This window comes from Cydia strobilella, chromosome 13, assembly GCF_947568885.1.
Source record: "Cydia strobilella chromosome 13, ilCydStro3.1, whole genome shotgun sequence".
Taxonomy (NCBI): Eukaryota; Metazoa; Arthropoda; class Insecta; order Lepidoptera; family Tortricidae; genus Cydia; species Cydia strobilella.
The window spans coordinates 5122278-5140119 of record NC_086053.1 but is presented as its reverse complement, the minus strand read 5'-3'; the positions used below and the strand labels follow the sequence as shown (position 1 = coordinate 5140119).

The window sequence follows — 17842 nt, the reverse complement described above, 5'->3', positions numbered from 1 at the left end:
TTTTTTTTTAAACCATACCATTTCAGTCTCAGTGATCTCACAGCCAGAAATCCGGTCAATATGAAGATTTTATAAAGTCCATAGAGGTGCAATAATATAGAGATGAAATGCGGGAGGGGAGGGGCCAGATGACCGAATGAGATGCACTTATGGAATTTTCAGTTGGAGTAGCAGAAAAAGCGCTATTATTGTTTGTCTTTGTCACAGTCTCACATATTTTTATTCCCACTGTAAATTTAGTATTGTTAATGGTGGGCAACAAATAATCCGACCAAATTACGTAGGTTGTTTTTAGCATGTTGTCAGGAATGTTAAAACGTGTTTTTAATTTTGTCGCATTGCGTATGTTCTGTCCCGCACGGGCGCACGCGTATACTTTATCTATGTAATACTAAGTCTATGATAAAGTCTGTTGAGCCATTTCCGTCAGTGAATAGCAGTTACAGAAAGGCTTAGAACACATGACAAAGATCTGCAAGCAATAAAGTAAATAAATATAAACAGTGGGAATTATTATGTAGAAAGCATTTAACTCTCCAAAATTATCTTGGCAATACACATCATTGCTTCTTAAGGCCCCTCCAGACTATGTGCGTGAATCGCGGCGCGACTTCGCGGAGAGAACATGTCGCGACGTTGACGTATGACTCCACACTCGCAAACTTCACGGCGATTTCGCAGTTTGGTTCTCACCAAGATGGCGGAAAAGCACCAGCTGATCGAGCTTAACTGCTAGTTATCTATGGCATCATACGTGATTAAGCTATTTTTCTATTTTGTTTTATATAATTATTATTTATCTTGCCACATATGAGTCAAAATAGTGTGTAATGTGGAGGCTTGCCAGTTCGCGCTTCGCGCCTCCTTTGACGCGGGCTAATAAACCGACAAAAAACGGGGAAGTAGGCGCGAAGGCGTGAACAATCTGCGAAATCGACGCCACACTTACGCTCGCAGCTTCGCGCCGTGATTCGCGCATGAGTGTGGAGGGCCCTCTATAAATTATACATATAGTTGGTCAAGCAAATCTTGTCAGTAGAAAAAGGCGCGATATTCAAATTTTCTATGGGACTTCGCGCCTACATGTCATAAACTTGCCGCCTTTTTCTAGTGACAAGATTTGCTTGACCAACTATATGTGACGTTTTCAATCAAAAAGTACCCCATTGTCGCTTACCATAAGGACGAAAATTGCTTGTATCGTTATTCGAAAAATTTGTCAGAGCGTTCTTATGGCAAGCGACAATGTGGTACCTTTTGCTTGAAAACGACACATATATGTACAGTCTGGCAAAAAAGAGTAGAACTTAAAAAGCGGCAACACTGTAGTGTCGTCCCGTTTTTCTTAGATTGATTTTAAAAAGACGACACTACAGTGTTGCCACTTTTTAATTTCTACTCTTTTTTGCCAGACTGTATAATGCGTTATTGTTATGATATTGTTTTATTTAGTACTATTTTATGGGAATTAATTTTGCTTGTAGTTGCAACACTGGGAATGTCACCTGCCTAATCAATCATGGGCGGGTAAATTTAAATAATAAATGGTTTTATTTATTTATTTGTTTTTGTACGTTAGTGGCTATACAGAATATTTCGGATTTAAATGAACATATACAAATTCATTGCTTTCGCAATACATTTTTGCACCAACTTCAGTTATTACAACTTCAGAAAACATGCACCGAAATTACGAAAGTATGTAACCCTCACAATTTAATTTCAACTTATTAGTAATTTATTTAATTTGTATGTAATAATCTATTAGTATTTGCACCAACAATGCTACCACCTGTTGATTCCACCATTCTCAATCGCAACCATCTGAGGCGAGATATTGATTTTCCAACGGAGCATGCTCCGCCGTATGTCAACGACGATAAGCAACACCCACACAAAAGCGCGCCTGTTGTAACGCACTTAACTACAATATTCCATTTTACTCATTAGTGATTGTGTTTGGATTTAACGTGTGTTATGCGTTTTCTGTAGTATGGAGGAACTGCTGCAAGACATCTTTAAAGAAGCCACCGGGCCCAAGTTGAACGCGCTAAGAAAAGCTTGCCAGGATGCATTAGGTAAATAAAAATTAACCAACTACACATTAAACATCTCAATTATGTACGTCCAATCAGGAAAAAAGTATATACGTAAAGTCAAATTTAGGTAGGGATGACCTTAGTGGAGAAGCGCATTGTCTGCATATACTCAGCATATTTTATATGTACCTATGCATGTCTATGCGGTAGTTAACATACTGAGCAATATGTTTACAGGAAAACTAACTCAAGTGGTGAGCTTTATTAATTTGTGACGTCATGCATTATGGTGACGTCATCTTTAGTCTAGTTGTACGAGAAAAGTACTATGCATGCATATTAAATTTTGCTAAAATATGACTAGATATTGTATATATGCTGTGGCGTAGCTAATATAGCACGTATCGCACTGTCATATTGAATGCCAGAGCATTTTTTTAAACAAAGAAATAATTTGCCACTACCACCACTATATATATACAATATGTGGTATATGTTACCACTGTTGTTTGAATTTCCGATGTAGGTATAAGTATTGTCACTATTAAAAGTATTTAAACAAATTTAATAAAATAAAATAAATTACTTTCAGAAAATATTTTAATTTTTGTTTTTATTTCGAGTAGAAACACTACTATATATATTATAAACTGAAATAAATGTCATAATATACTAAGGTCAGTCAAACCATACTCTTCTACCTTAGGGATGGCCCGGGGGCGCCATAAGCCTTCATTAAGAAGTGCATATACTTGGAAAAATTCGACCTATGCCGCTGTGGCCCGGTGGCCAATGGCACAGGCACCTGCCGCGATAGGAGAGGACGCTGGTTCAATTCCATCCTGGGGAACTTGGTCACTTTTTCTTAGTATATGACATTTATTTTAGTTTATAAGTATTGTCCATCAATCAACGTTAATACGATGAATTCTTGTATTTCTATAGAGAGTCGATCTCTATAGAGAGCGCTGGTGGCCTAGCGGTAAGAGCGTGCGACTTGCAATCCGGACGCGCGCGCAGTCGCGGGTTCAAACCACGGCTCGTACCAATGAGTTTTTCGGAACTTATGTAAGAAATATCATTTGATATTTACCAGTCGCTTTTCGGTGAAGGAAAACATCGTGAGGAAACCGGACTAATCCCAACAAGGCTTTGTTTTTCCCCTCTGGGTTGGAAGGTCAGATGGCAGTCGCTTTCGTAAAAACTAGTGCCTATGCCAATTCTTAGGATTAGTTGCCAAGCGGACCCCGACGAGCCGTGGCAAAATGCCGTGACAACGCGAGGAAGATGAAGATGATGATAGAGAGTCGATCTCGTGGTTATATTACGCTTATTTGTCACAGTCAAAGTCTAATATAACAATCTTTATAATCAGAGCTGTATCGGGTTGCATGTAAATCGGCTCACGTGGTGAGATCACCCTCGAACGTTTACGTAAAAGTCTCTGCCTTCAATTATTTACAGAAACGTTATGCATACAAGAAAGCAGCGGGCGGCGCGCCTCCTACGAGCTGCGACGAGTATGCTTGCTACCTTTACAAGTCGCGCTCGAAAGCAAGCGACCCCGACTCGTCGCACTTGCTCTACAGGGCTTCCATGTACGTAACGTTAATATCTATTAGGGGTTATCAGATTTAAGGATGACTCACGTTAGACCGGGCCGTATCCGGGCCGGAGGTTCCGGCGCTTCGTTTTCTATGGAAAGCATCACGTGATCACCTGTCATGTCATAGAAAAGTAAGCGCCGGAAGCTTCGGCCCGGACACGGCCCGGTCTAACGTGAGTCATCCTTTATACTGTCGCCTGACATTTACTGTTATCAAGAGGGACACAAAAGCAACATTTACCTTTCTCCGTCCACCTTAGCAGAAAGTGTTCTTTGATATATGTATAGATCCAGTAAGTAGGTATGCGGTAGCTCTACAGGGCTTCCATGATGTGTATGTAGCGTTTCGTATCTTAGGGGTTATGAGATATATCCTTTTGCCTGACAATTACTGCTATCTAGCTGTTAAAAAAGGGACAGTGAAACAACATATAGGTACCTTTCTCTGTCCACCTATATCAGGACACTTTCTGCTAGAAAGTGTCCTGATATAGACCCTGTATTCCAGTAAGCTAATTTTATTTTATTCCAGTATGTAGGTAAGCGGTAACTCTACAGGCCTTCCATGTATGTAGCATTATGTATAGGAGTTATCAGATCTATCCTTTGGCCTGACAATGACTGCTATCTTGCTGCTAAGAGGGACAATGAAACAACATGTAGCTTTACAGAACTTCCGTGTACGTAGCGTTACGAATTGTGGTGAGCATGCCTGCTGCCTCTGCAGCCTCTGCCTGCAAGTCATGCTCTTCGGAAACGAGCAGAAAATATCTAGAATTTCTGTAACATTTTCCACCTTTGTACAAAATTAATAAATTACTTACAGGCAGTCGTCATCATCATTATCTAATCTCAATTAATATTCAATACACTTTTGAATACTATAATCAAATCGAAAGTATAAAGTATTCTCCACCACAGTGAAATAATATCATTTGTCTCAACAGAAAATACTTCGCGACGACCGGTTCCACCGCGGAATCGAGCCTGAAGACGACTCGCTATGGATGCCTTCTCAGCTGCTATGTGCTACCGCTTCAGTGATGTACCACTTGCCGGATACTCAGGTACGCCCAAAGAATCGGATTCGGAGTGGCGTCAAATTTCGTCGCTCTGCCGGATCTATACGCGTGTAATAGCATGACCAATTAAACTGCTTACCATCAGGCGGGCCGTATGCTTGATTGCCACCGACGTGATATAAAAAAAAATTGGGCGTAATGTGAAACCATATGAGATGTGACGCATGTGTCACTGGGTAAGACTATTTTGGCAAATAAAGATAGCTTTGTGATAACTTTTCTGTTGTCTACTGTTTCGAATAACGTAGAATGATATTCTCTGTTATAAATATTCAGGATCCAAAGAGTGTTAGGTTCAACACTTTGATTCAAATTGTGACTGATTTGTGGCAGGTCCAAATATTCCGTATGTACCTGTCTCTGGCTCTATCTCCCCGACGCACGCTGAACGGGCGGCTCTGCGTGTGGGCATGCGGGCGATGCGCCGAGGCGGCGGGCGCAGCGCCGCATGTTGCTGCTGCCGCGAGGGCTGCGGCGGCGCAAGCCCTGCGAGCTTATTGCGCACAGCTCGGTAAGCATACATTTACCTGACTTTCAGCCTAGCGCGTCTAAGAAAGACCCCACACTAGCGTCTTTTGAACGTCGGCGCCTAGTCAGCACTTATGGTGTCGTTGCACACGTTGCGCCAACAACGTTCCGTCGAGCAGCAACCATGGAGTTGACCAGATGCCGACGGTCGAGAGACGATAGAGTGTGGGGTCTCTCTAACGCTAAATGGTCGGCTTTGTGTATACGCCTATGGGCTACAAGCGAGTGCCGAAAATAGATGCTTTACACAAATACTTCATACACTTACCTGGACCATGTTTTCTAATTTTAGACGAAGAGTGCCAAGAGTTGTTATCGGACGGGTCACCTCTTGGCCGCAACCACATTGTTGCCGTAGGCTGCTACAGCGAAGTAATACCCGTCATACAATACCTATGCGGTCGACTCTCTGAGACACAGTTGTAAGTAGCGACATGACTTAGTGCCAGTTGCACCATCCGCACTTGATAGACTGATCAACGTCACCCGGCGCGCCGCGGCGGTTTACTATGAAACTTTCCATACAATAAAATTTAGCGAACTCTTTAACGATGACTAACAGTTGGTGCAACCGACCCTTAAAATATCACACATGATCTAAACAGTCGTTTTTTGGTTTTACTCGAATTTTTAGTCACTTACGAGAGATATGTTTCAAAGCTCTGAGAAAAGTGTGCCTAGTCCTGTTCGCGTTGACTACGCGACGTGGATATCAAACCTCTTCACGAGGTACTGCATAATTTTCACCCCTGGACCGTAACTAAATTAAAGCTACATATTTTTATATTAAAAGAAAAATGGAAAAAAATTCACCGCTTCCGGCAAGACTCGAACTTGCAACCTTTTGGAATACAGGTCCAATCGCTCTTAACCAACGGAGCTACGGAAGCTTAGTAGAACCGTGCAAAACTTTCCGTTCTATCCTTTATTATCCCTTTCCTTCCTAAATTTATTTTGTAGTATCGCTCGCTGCTTGATAAATCTCTAGGTCTCATCGGAAGATCAGCGCTGGAAGCCACAAGCAACATGCTGAGATGAGGCCATTTCGTGGCACTTTAATCTTATTTTATGTTTTCTTTTATATTATGTAATGTCTTGTTTGTTTGTGCTTACGAATAAAATCTTATTCTATTCTATTCCATTTTATTCTATATAAAAAAATAGCTGTTGTGGGGCCTACAGTGTACAAGTAATTCCTGTGATATAGTAGGTACTTTTTCGGTCGGTACTCTGAGATACTTTGTAAATTACTTGCCTTGAATTTATGAGTCTGGTCTTACGTAGATAATAAATGACTTTGTTGTTTTCAGGATACCAAAACAGAATCCCGTGGCCCTTTTCTTCTTGGACTGCTTGTTGACGCTGATGTCAAGTTTGTCGGAGAGAGTTAGTGGCAACTCTCATTTCATGACGTTCCTCTGGCAGAAGTTCTGCCCCTCGCTTATATCTTTTCTTGGGACTCCGAGAGTTGACAAGAATATAAAATCCAGGTAAGAAATCAATCTTTATTACATATGTATTACATAGTGTAGTTAATTTACACAATCTTCAAGGATTTCTTCATTATTTTATGTTTTAGGGAGCATGAAGGTCACCTGGTTGATGATTCAGGCAGGGGTTCTGGAGCCCTCGTGTGTGCTCCAAGCTTCAATAGCAAACAAGCTAAAGCTATTTACAGGTATTAAATCAACACTGTCATTCTCATTCAAACGTACCAATACACACCCTTTGCTACTCAACATAACATCGCAACTTATACATCTCTAAGAAATATATTAATTCTGTCGCGTCATTAATTATTGGGTCAAATCGTCGATAAATGAGACTTGACACTCACTCGCTCTATCTTCACAGCATAGCTAACCAGCTGATCCGCCTGGTGGGTTCCACATCAAACCTCCGACCGGTTCTCGAAGCCCTATACCACCGGATGCTCCTCTACCCTCCCATATCGCACCGAGTGGAACCACTGAGGAGCACGAGGGAACTGCTACAGAATCCGAAGAGGTTGTGCCAGCTGGTGCTGCTGAAGAAGGCTGAGATGGAGCGACATAGTGACGATATGGCAATCATACGATTGTGAGTACCTAACCGTTAATCAGACAGGTATAAGCAATTATATCTTTGACCAATTAATCCGCCTGGTGGATTTTCCCTTAAATCTCCAGTTCTCGAAGCCCATATCGCACCGAGTAGAACCTATATTAATGGTTCCAAACTTAGACACAAAAACATATCAGTCATTGGTATTTTGTTACACATGCATGGACCAAAGCAAAAAATAGCTTGTCTTCAACGAATAAGCTTTGTTCTAAATATGTAGTACTGTTAACAGCTAGATTTTGCTAGGCAATAAACTTCTACAAAAATGAAACAGTTACCTAAATCATAAAACTTTTCCAGAATAATGGACGGCATAGAAGAATGCGGCCGCAGCGGTAACCCCGAAGTGGTCGCCGCGGCCGTGGAATGCGTCGTGTCGCTCCTCGACGCCCTGGAGAAGCTCTGCTCCGGCACCACCGAGTACCTGTCGCCAGAAGTCGCCGCTCTGATCTTGAAGAGCTGGCCTAGGTTGCAGGATGCTGATTATAGTGGCCCGCTGACATATCAGACTTTGGCGCGGTTGCCTAGTCCCTATAGGTAAAGTTGGAATCACGTAGCATATTTTAGTAATCAAGTTTTATTTCTATTTGTTGTATCTTTCTTCTAATTGTTGATATTTTACTGAAAACGATAAGTAAATGGATTCTCTGCTACTAGGCCGGAGGGTTGGCCGAACTTTATATCTAAACTGACGATACACCGTAAATGGTTAGGTTAGACTGACTACTTTTCACTTTCTCAGTTTTTATTTGTTGAACAGGGACGTGGTCGCAGTTCTTCAAAGTAACGAAGAAAAGGACCACGATTCCTCAGGTACAATTTCAAGAACTATTTTTTATAAGTATTTCATTTAGTTTCAAAAATTACCTAACTTTTGCATTTCTGTTATGGAATTATGGATTATGGAAATTTTTCAGATTAACTTTTTAATTAAGTTTGTTGCATTAGGTGCTATGTAAACTACCTTTTCATCACACTCGCTCAGTAAATGTGGAATTGCACGCAGGCTTAGCGTTTTCCCTAGGGAGTTATGAAGTTTCTAGTATCATAATTAACAGTTTTTTGTCTTTATACTTCATTTTTGTATCGCAAGTGTGATGAAAAACATTGTGTAACTCGGGGCGTAATAATATTGCAAACTCGAGTCTATAAATCGCTCCGGCAAGCCGTCGCGATTTAACTTACACCCCATGTTGCACAATGTACCATTTTATTCTTGTACAATGTGTTCATACTATGACCACTCATCCCTCAGATACCTCCGGCCCAGAGAATATGAGTTCGGGAAGTGACGCCGAAGCAGACTCGGACGCTGATAACGTATTCCTACCCTCCCGGGCCAGCCATCCCAACCCCGCCGCCGACACTGAAAGCAAGTCACCCCATGTGAAGACCAAGACCATACCAAGAACGCTAAATCTTGGAAGGTAACTACAAATTTAAACGCCTATACTTTATTATTGTTACCATCACCGGCCATTCATACTCGTACTAATTCCACCAGCGACGCCGTAAGCGATGCTATACATGAAAAGACCAACAGGGGTACCGGACGCAAGACTAGAAAAACAGACGGATTTAAAGTAGATTGGTTTTCTCCATTGATCGCGCGAGTTTCCTCTCAAATTATTCAACTTTTGTTGCGACAATCTCGAAACAAAACTGCCAAGTTCTAAACTTTACTGCTTTTAGCTTCTGGATAGCTTAACGAGAAGGTATCTCACAGCTGCATTGAATTATTTCAGATACACCATGACTGAATGCAACGTAGATCTAGAGCGTCATAACGCAAGACAGTTCGTCAAAACCCTTCAGAACTCCTTACTTCCTAAACTATTAAACTTGCGAACTTGTATTGAAGTGGATGAAGCTATGCAAGAGTTCGCTTCCAAGTGCTGCCAACATAACGCAGCACAGCCACCGGCTACGTCTTGTATTATGAATGCTGATGGGGTTTATCTGGCTACTTATGCTGCTTTGCTTCTTACTTTGCGGCAGAGGAGGACTAATTACTACAGAGAACCTAGCGTGAGTATAAAGAACAAATATTTACATAAGTATATAGACAGAATTCTAAATCCGAACAAGAAACATAACTATTTGGTAACGAGATTAAATAATGAGTCTCTTGATAAAAATATTGAATAGAAAATTCTACGAAGGGGGCGGATAGATTTTTGAACGATAATAATTTGTTTATACAGAAAATTCAAGTGTCCTTGACAGAGGATGAGTTTGTTGAAGAAGTTCAAGGCAGCGGAGTGCTAGTCTACCTTTCAGCAACGTGGCTTCGAGAGCTGTATCAGCAGGTCCTGAATAACGACCTATTAAAGGATGTCCATAGCTCTGACCATCCGTTGGTACACTTATTGTCAGGTAAGGATGTGAAGAAATGAATGCAGTGGAGTTCTAGTCGACCAAGTAGCCCAAAGCGCTGTATCAACTGAATTACGGGAAAGAAGAATGATTGATTTATCGTGTATATAAAAAAAATGTCGATTTCCAAGGAGATACTTACCAACATAATCCTAATCGAATTTAAACTGTTGTGAGGTGAGACATACTAACATTAAATCATTTTACGGTTTAGACTCACTTGTTTTAGTCACTCGCGCGACATGTTTCGGAGAGCCTAGGTCTCCTTTCTCAAGCACTAATAGTGCGAGCAGCGTTCACGACGACCGTGTGTTGCGTACTGCCGCTGCCGCGCGCCGCGTCGCTCGCTGCGCGCGCGCCGAGAAAACCGGTTGGGGGAGGTCTTGCGCTATCGTTTAACATAATCCTAATTTAAAAATAATACCTTGCGTTGGTGTGTTTTCAGACCTTGGCGGTTTGGATCAGAACCCCGTGATGTCAGACTGGCAAAAGTTAAAGGAAGTGTCAATGATGTACAACAACACTAACGATTCGACGCAACACCAGGCTAGCTTGCGATGGGCAAGAAGGTATATATGAATTACAATTTATTATGAGAAATGTAACTAGAAATAGAGCTTATTTTTCTAGAGCGCTATTCGAACATATTCTGTGCAATCGTGATCCCTAAATATACATTGGCAAAAACTATTTTTTTCTTTCCTTTTACGTCTTAGGATATTGGTTACCATGAAACTAGTTTTTTATTTGTATTGCAGAATTTTAACGTGCATCTGGGACTCCATGGTGACAGTTCTAAGCGTGCCTTTGACCGGATATAGGAATAGAAAGCAGAAACTGAACGTGATCATTTCGAAGAAGATCAACGCGTTCGGCAAGAGGAAGAGGATTGCCTGGGAAGGGCTTACCATACAATGTCTGGAAGGGCTGCACAAGGTATGTTCAAATTCACGTTATTTTTTTGTACCCATCAGTATTCTGCATAGTTAACACTTTAATAGTAACTACACATAGGAGTAAAAGAGGAGTATAAGTAGAGATGGTAAAGAAGCATTTAGGTTTATCATCCGCATTTTCTCCCGACACATTTTGTTGCACGAAACCTGTCGTCACCAATTTCCCAAACAGCTAAAATAAGGAATTCCTTAACAACATTTGTTACGTTTTTCTCTGAATCAAACTTAGCAATAACTGCCAACCAGGTAGAATTTAAATATAAAAAGACCACTTCCTTCCTTCTTAAATGAATTTATGATCTCAAAGATAACCCTTTATTTTCATAAAACAGTTCTTTCTTAAAGTGCACTCTTGTCTTCTTTAGTTTGCAATGTACGAAATTTTGGTGCTAATTCTTCTATCTTACACTTTCAGGCCGCGAGAGTGAGCAACACATTGGGACTTCAAAACCGTTGCAGCAGCATATTGGCGCTCTTGGCAAACTCGGCAATATCACAGCCTCCGAATGGGAAAATCCTATCCACGCACGCTTTATCATTGGACATTTTAATCACAGGTTTGTGGATTTCTAAACAATATATTTAGAAGAATATATGTACTTTTGCTTTTGATGAGGGTGCGGACAGTACAATACGGTAATCCGGAGGAAGGAACACCCAAAAGAACAAGCATCATTAGCAGGTAACTGGAGGTAATCCAGTAACTGTAATGCCATACGATAAATAAATAAATTATGTGAGCCCAAGCTAGTCCTTTATCTTATAGTGATAAATACTACGTTAAGCGCCTTTATACGAAATACTTGTGAAACTATTGGACTTTCAAAGTATTCATACAGGGATTACAATAATTCGCACCTGATATGATTAAATAGGAATAAGAAGTACTTACCTGGTTTATTCATAAACACAAAAAAATATAACAAAATAGAAAAACATAGGAAGGAGAAAATGCCCCGGAGTGGCATCATCTCAGCATTATGCTGGCGACTTCTGGCGCTAAAATTTCAATGAGATGGCAATAAGGTTTATCTATAAATCGTAACCCGTAAAACCCCTACGTTGGGCGCCACAAATATAATCTATTTATTAAAAGGTATTTTATTCATCCAGGTGGTCTGGAACTGGGTTCAAAGGCCCCCGAATGCTGGGAGCACATATTCGCAGCTTGCCAATACGTTTCTAGCTTCGAGCACTCGCTATTCGGACAGCAGGGCAATAATGCCACCCCCATAGTGGCAATGCAGACTGGCAGGAACAAAACGGTGTCGATATTACAAGCTGATGCCAAACTTGGGTTGGATAGCCGAGACGATGAGACTTGGTAAGAATATAATTCATTACTGGAACCATAGATTTATTAACAGTTGAAGATATGTTTAAAAATTTAATAACGAAAGTAGACGTCGCTGTACGAGCCCGTACATTATACGGTAAATTTGGTTGTCAAAAGTCGACGTTTGTCAATTCAGTCGTTTATTTACAATAAATCATATGGCCCCATGTCTTATTTAACTCGGGGGCACGGTTTTTACTTAGAGAATACACACACATTGCTAAAGAACTATAACATCCAAGTTAGTAAAAAAGTTTTAATTGCATAGTTTTCTAGCGTTATTCTCGTGATAGTAGTTCTAAAGCGTTTCTGCGTTTTTGTAGGTAAATAAATCACTATGAAGCTAATAATAATATTATTTTTCTTTCAGTGTGGATGTTTTCAATTACTTGCAACCAATGATGGAGAACAATTTGAATAACGATATGTCTGTCGCTAAGATAGTCGAAACTTGTCGCCAAGAGGTTGGTTCTTTGACAAACAAAATCAATTTTAAGCAATCTTTTTCTCAAAGCTAAATTTCACGTCAGATACCGAATTCTGTCTTAGCCTAAATTGAACTACAATCTAATCGTAAAGTCCCCGGTGTATGAAATATAGAATTAAAACCTCAGTACACCATTTTGACTAAGCTCATCATAATGAGGTCTCTTGACTTTCTTCCTTAAGGTCTTTAGGTAGGTTTCTTGGAGTTTTTTGAGGTGTCTGTTGAGTAGAGTTTTTGATATAAGTAAGTAGTCTAGTTTTATTTTAGTGTACTTTTTTTACATACTTATTTCCTTAATACACAAACATTTTAAGATAACTAGTTAAAAAGATATATAAAAAAATATTTTTATAATGCTTCATCTTATCCAGTATTTTTTCTGGTCAGGGTGGGAACGTGATCTCAGGTGCGGGTGCGGCTCGCGTGTGCTGCGCATTATCTGCTGCAGGCGACGCGTTGTTCACTCGTCTTGCTGCTACCACAACCCTACCTACTCTTAGAGCTGCACTGCAAAGGCTTGTAGCACATCATCATAGGCTGGTAAGACTCTGCGTGTTTTGCAATTTGGTGCCGTGACCAGGATCTTATGCATGCAAAATATTGTGAGTCGTAGTAAAATGTTTTATATTTTGCACGTAAATACAAATAGAGTTAGACGAGTTAAGTTGTCAGCGATTTTGATATCCCAGACCGGGCAAGTGTTATTTTAAATGTCAATCTTCTATGAAATTATGACGTTTAAATAACACTTGCACTGTCTGGGCTATCAAAACCGCTGCCAACTTAGCTTGGTCTAACTCTAACACTCATAATTTAATATTCCCTTCTATCATTGCGATAGTCAATCATCGTCAAATATATATTCACCTCTGTCAAAATTACTATGTTAAACATTAATTTAAGACTGGTTTTACATGCAAAATGTGCTCATAAAGCTAAGTTATGCATTACAACGGTATGGCGTTCAACGAATATTTTTGAAAAAACATTATTCTTCTTCTAGTTATTCTCATGTTGGGATCAAGACATCGCTAACAATAACCTACCATGGTGGCGGCGTGGCAAACATTCCGGGTCAAGTAGCGGGGGTGAAGCGGCCAGAGCTTTGTGTCGTGCTGGGGACGTCGCCCTTCGATGTCTCAGAGCCGCTAGGCCTTTGGCTCATAGAATGTCTATATGGACTGTAGTTGGACCACACTTCATGCAGGTTTGACCTAAATATATTTTTGATTACTTAAGTACTACATTGTTCTATGTTTACGAAATAAGATATCAGTAACTAGTCTTGTAAATGAACCGAAAAGAACAAGAACCCAATTTGTCTGCAACGCGGGCAGTTTTGGGGTTGCAGAGTATATATTATATTCATTCAAGGTGTCCGAATGTTACTTAAGAGAGCTCGAGCTAATACAATTGGGAGATCTTGAAAGTTTCAAGCTTACCTAATGAATATTTACTTAATGTCTAACATAAGTAAGTGTTACCAATTGTGTTTTAGGCAGCTTGTCATAAAGACATCCAGATCTCGAGCCTCGCGATCCAATGCCTCCATGACTGCGCCACAGCACTTCTTAATCAGCAGGTGGAACTACCGCACTTCCATTTCAATGAAGCGCTACTGAAGCCGTTCGAGAATCTTCTGTGTTTAGAGTTGTGCGATGATGACATCCAGGTACCTATGTGGCGCAACTTGCCTTTATACTTAAAACACTGTGAACATTTCAAGTTTAGACACTGTCTAGTTTGTTCAATAATCTTCAAAGTTTGACAGTGACACTCAATTTTGTCCTCCTCACCCCTTCATCTTCTCTTTAAGTTATCTTCCTTCCCTATATCAATTATTCCAAGAGAAATTACGTAGTTTTAAGTTAAAGATGTCACAATAATTTATGCGAAATATACGAATTCTTTCGATCTTTCTTTTCAGGAGCAAATTATATCTTGCATCTGTGAATTCGTGGAGACCAACAGAATGGAGATAAGATCAGGATGGCGACCTCTCTTCAACACGCTCCGTGCTGCTAACAACTCTAACCAGTACTCCGCCATTCTGGAGATATTCAAAGTGTTCCTCAACACTGACAACACTTTAGTCTTCGCTAACGCCGCTTTAGACTGTATCCTTTGCCTTCTCAGTCATATAAAAGGTCTACAGTACGATGAAACTCAAGCCACTGAAGCCAAGCCAAAGAAAGCTACAAGCTCAACTCAGCCTAAACCGAGCTTAAGCCTCAAATTTTCTAAGAACAGCAAATTCATACCATTGAGTGAAGAAAAAACGGAAAAGGTCATAGTTGATATGTGCAAAGAAGCTTTGTACCATTTAGAGAGCTGTGCCGATATCTTGACTATGATGTATAATATGCCGAAGTGCCCGATTTTCAACACAGGGAACAGAATAAAAGGAGATATGCCTTTAGCTGTTGTGGATCCCATTATTCCTAGCAACTCTCTTGATATAACCAAATACATATCAAACGAACATTGTGCAGAAGATTTATTTTCCTACAGAAAATTATCTACAAGTCTTTCTCCTGCAAATACTACTGACAACTGCCTATTGAAGCTCGATAGACCTAGTAACATTTTGAAGGTGTGGTATGTTTTAATTGAAGGCTTAATATCGGCCACCGTCGTGTGCTCAAAGAAAAACCAACCAGCAGCTATGGAGACCCTCTTCAAGTTATTAAGAAATACAATAGATGTCCCTGGGACGCATTTTGGTCTTCATTGTATTAACCACTTGCTCCTACCTACGGTGCAGAATTGGCTTCGGCAAATCGCCATTGCCAATACCAATTGGGATAGTGTAATGCCAAATTTTAAGCAGTGCTGCGGAATGACTACAGACACTATAGTCGTATACTTGCATCATTTACAACAAATAAACGTAGAACGTTCAACGGACGGCAGTTCTGATGATGAAATTGAGATGGTCGAAAGCAGAGAGGCTACGTTTGCTCTTAAGCAGATTTTACTAATTTTGGTTGAATGCATTGCGCAACCTCAGGAACCAATCGCCAGACTAGGGGCATCGTGTATAAGGCACATTATTCTAACATCGGGCCATCTGCTTACTGATAATCAATGGGAAATCGTGTGCACAAGTCTTCACAGAGCTTGCAACGTTTGCTTAACTCCATTGAAGCAACTTACACATGCGTTTACGGAGAACTCAAACAGCTTTTATGGAGATTTGGCCATGGTGAAGGTAGCTGCAAGACGAGACTGCTCTGTGAACGATAATGTAAGATTGCACGCAATGGCCCAACAAGTGTTCCTCAGCGAGCAGCTAAGGGGAGATGGTCATACAAAACTAACCCCTAAGAATTCTTCCAACAACTTGATGCTTATCGACGACAGGAGCTACATTTTCTTGGTCTACCTTCAAGAGTCCACAAACTCGCAAAACCCTGAGCTATACACGGTTAGGATTCCTCATAGAGGCTTAGTTGTGGGTTTATTGGCTCATCAAATTTTAGTCCAAATTATTGCCACGGTGCTAATCCAGGCTTCTTCTGACGTCTTTCACGGTATAAACAGTATCCTACTAGAAAGTTTTAAAGCAGGTTCAAATATCTGCAATTACAGGTTCTTCCTAAATAATGATAACGTGGACTTGTTACTAAAAAGCTTAGAGCTATCTTACATGAGGGCGATGCAGTTTGACTCCCGACCCGGATTGAAGTTCCTTGTACAGAAAGTATCAAACCTCGACTACGCTGCCAATCTATACAAGCAGACAACATCATCCTGGCTCATAAAAATCATAGCCTTGACGGATGTATTTTTTACCGGAGTTCATTTATTCAAATTAAAGCCTACTGATGTGCCTATAATACTACATAATTACACGACGTCATTAAATCTTACTCTGGAATATGATCGGTTCATAATTAAAATATTTGATCTTAAAGCTACTTGGGAACTACTATGCAATAATTACGTGAAGCATTTGATAAATGTCTTCGATGAGCCTGAAGTAAAAGATAGAGCATCGTGTAGTTCAGTTGATACAGATTCATCAAATCGCTACGATGACTATTATGCACAAACAACTACCGAATCATCTGAGACGACAAAACAAGAAGACACGAATACATCAGAGAGTGACCGTCCTGATCAAAGTATGGAAAAGCCAAAACCATTTACATTCGCAGATTTTAAGGCAAATAGTACTGTCACAAAATCTGATAACACTTACAGTGATGAAATCACTGAAGTTACAGGTAGTGAAACTGTTAATGAATCTGACACTGATATCGATAGGACCTCTGAAAAATCTGATTCTGATAAGGTAGTAACTAAGAAAGTAAGAATAATGGAAAGTGAAAGCAGTCCAGTGAAGGAAAAGAAAGTGAGCGTATCTGATGGCAACGCGCATGATCATTTGGCAACGCGCAAGGTGAACATTACGATATGTGATGGACCAACGTACGAAAAGAAAACTGTGGATCCGATCATCCCACCGCAGCCGGTGCCACCAGAAATTGAACAACAACGAGCTTTGAGCATTAGCAAGGTATAGTTTGTCAAAGGACTGTCTCATTTCAAACATAGACAGAGAGAATCATACTATTTTTGTCTTACAAGTTACACTAGTACTAGCACCCAAGAAAAAAGGACGAGTAGTTTTTTTTTTTAATCTTATTTAGTGACAATTTGGTATATATTCATTTTAACTAATTAATATAACCCACATAAGGTGAGCATTAAAATATTTCTAGCTACTATTTGATTGGCAAATTTAATGAAAAAAAAAAGACTTCCCATGTTGGGCGCCAAATATTACGATAATATGCGAAAGTTGGGTTTTATATTATAATAATTTTTATTTAAGCTAAAATTAGTATTCGAAATAATACTGATTTCAGAATGGCCTTTAGTGAGTTCAAACAAAAAATAATATCATAGGGTTCCACGTTGGGCACCAATATATTTTTTCTTTACTTTGCAGGACACGGAGGTGCAACGGCACTGTTTCCAGAACATCCTAATAGCATATCTGGAGCTGATCCTCACGTTCCCCCTGGAGAGGTTCCAGCTCATCAACCCCGTGCTGCAGGACGGATTCGCTCAGCTCGCCAAGACCGTCACGGACCCTCAGCTACTCGACAGAATCAATATATTTTTCGACAAAAGAGACTTAACCGAATTTAATTATAAGTGATCAATTATTGTGATAATATAAATTCACATTTTAAACGTATATTCCTCGATTATTCTGTGTTATGTGAAAAATAAAGAAATATTAAAAAATATTGTGTTAAAGACAGCGTGGTGGAGTTGGGAGCTAGCCGGTTATCTATTAGCCATTTAGGTAAATATA

General features: G+C 40.1%; 1 protein-coding gene and 1 non-coding gene across 2 annotated transcripts; one reads left to right on the top strand and one right to left on the bottom strand.

Annotated features, from left to right (window-relative positions):
* Positions 1-1750: 1750 nt before the first annotated feature.
* LOC134746529 (brefeldin A-inhibited guanine nucleotide-exchange protein 3) lies at positions 1751-17790 on the top strand. Its single transcript, XM_063680942.1, has 23 exons — positions 1751-2078; positions 3504-3637; positions 4593-4712; positions 5061-5238; positions 5548-5677; positions 6566-6745; positions 6835-6933; positions 7110-7334; positions 7659-7895; positions 8119-8171; positions 8614-8785; positions 9104-9386; positions 9563-9734; positions 10180-10303; positions 10493-10670; positions 11106-11247; positions 11804-12014; positions 12397-12490; positions 12901-13053; positions 13517-13720; positions 14012-14185; positions 14441-17035; positions 17471-17790. Exons 1-23 carry the CDS (start codon positions 1994-1996, stop codon positions 17681-17683), a joined length of 6156 nt encoding a protein of 2051 aa, XP_063537012.1. The 5' UTR covers positions 1751-1993; the 3' UTR covers positions 17684-17790.
* Positions 6069-6145, bottom strand: Trnat-ugu (transfer RNA threonine (anticodon UGU)). Its single transcript has one exon. It is a non-coding gene; the product is annotated as a tRNA-Thr (tRNA).
* Positions 17791-17842: the final 52 nt, after the last annotated feature.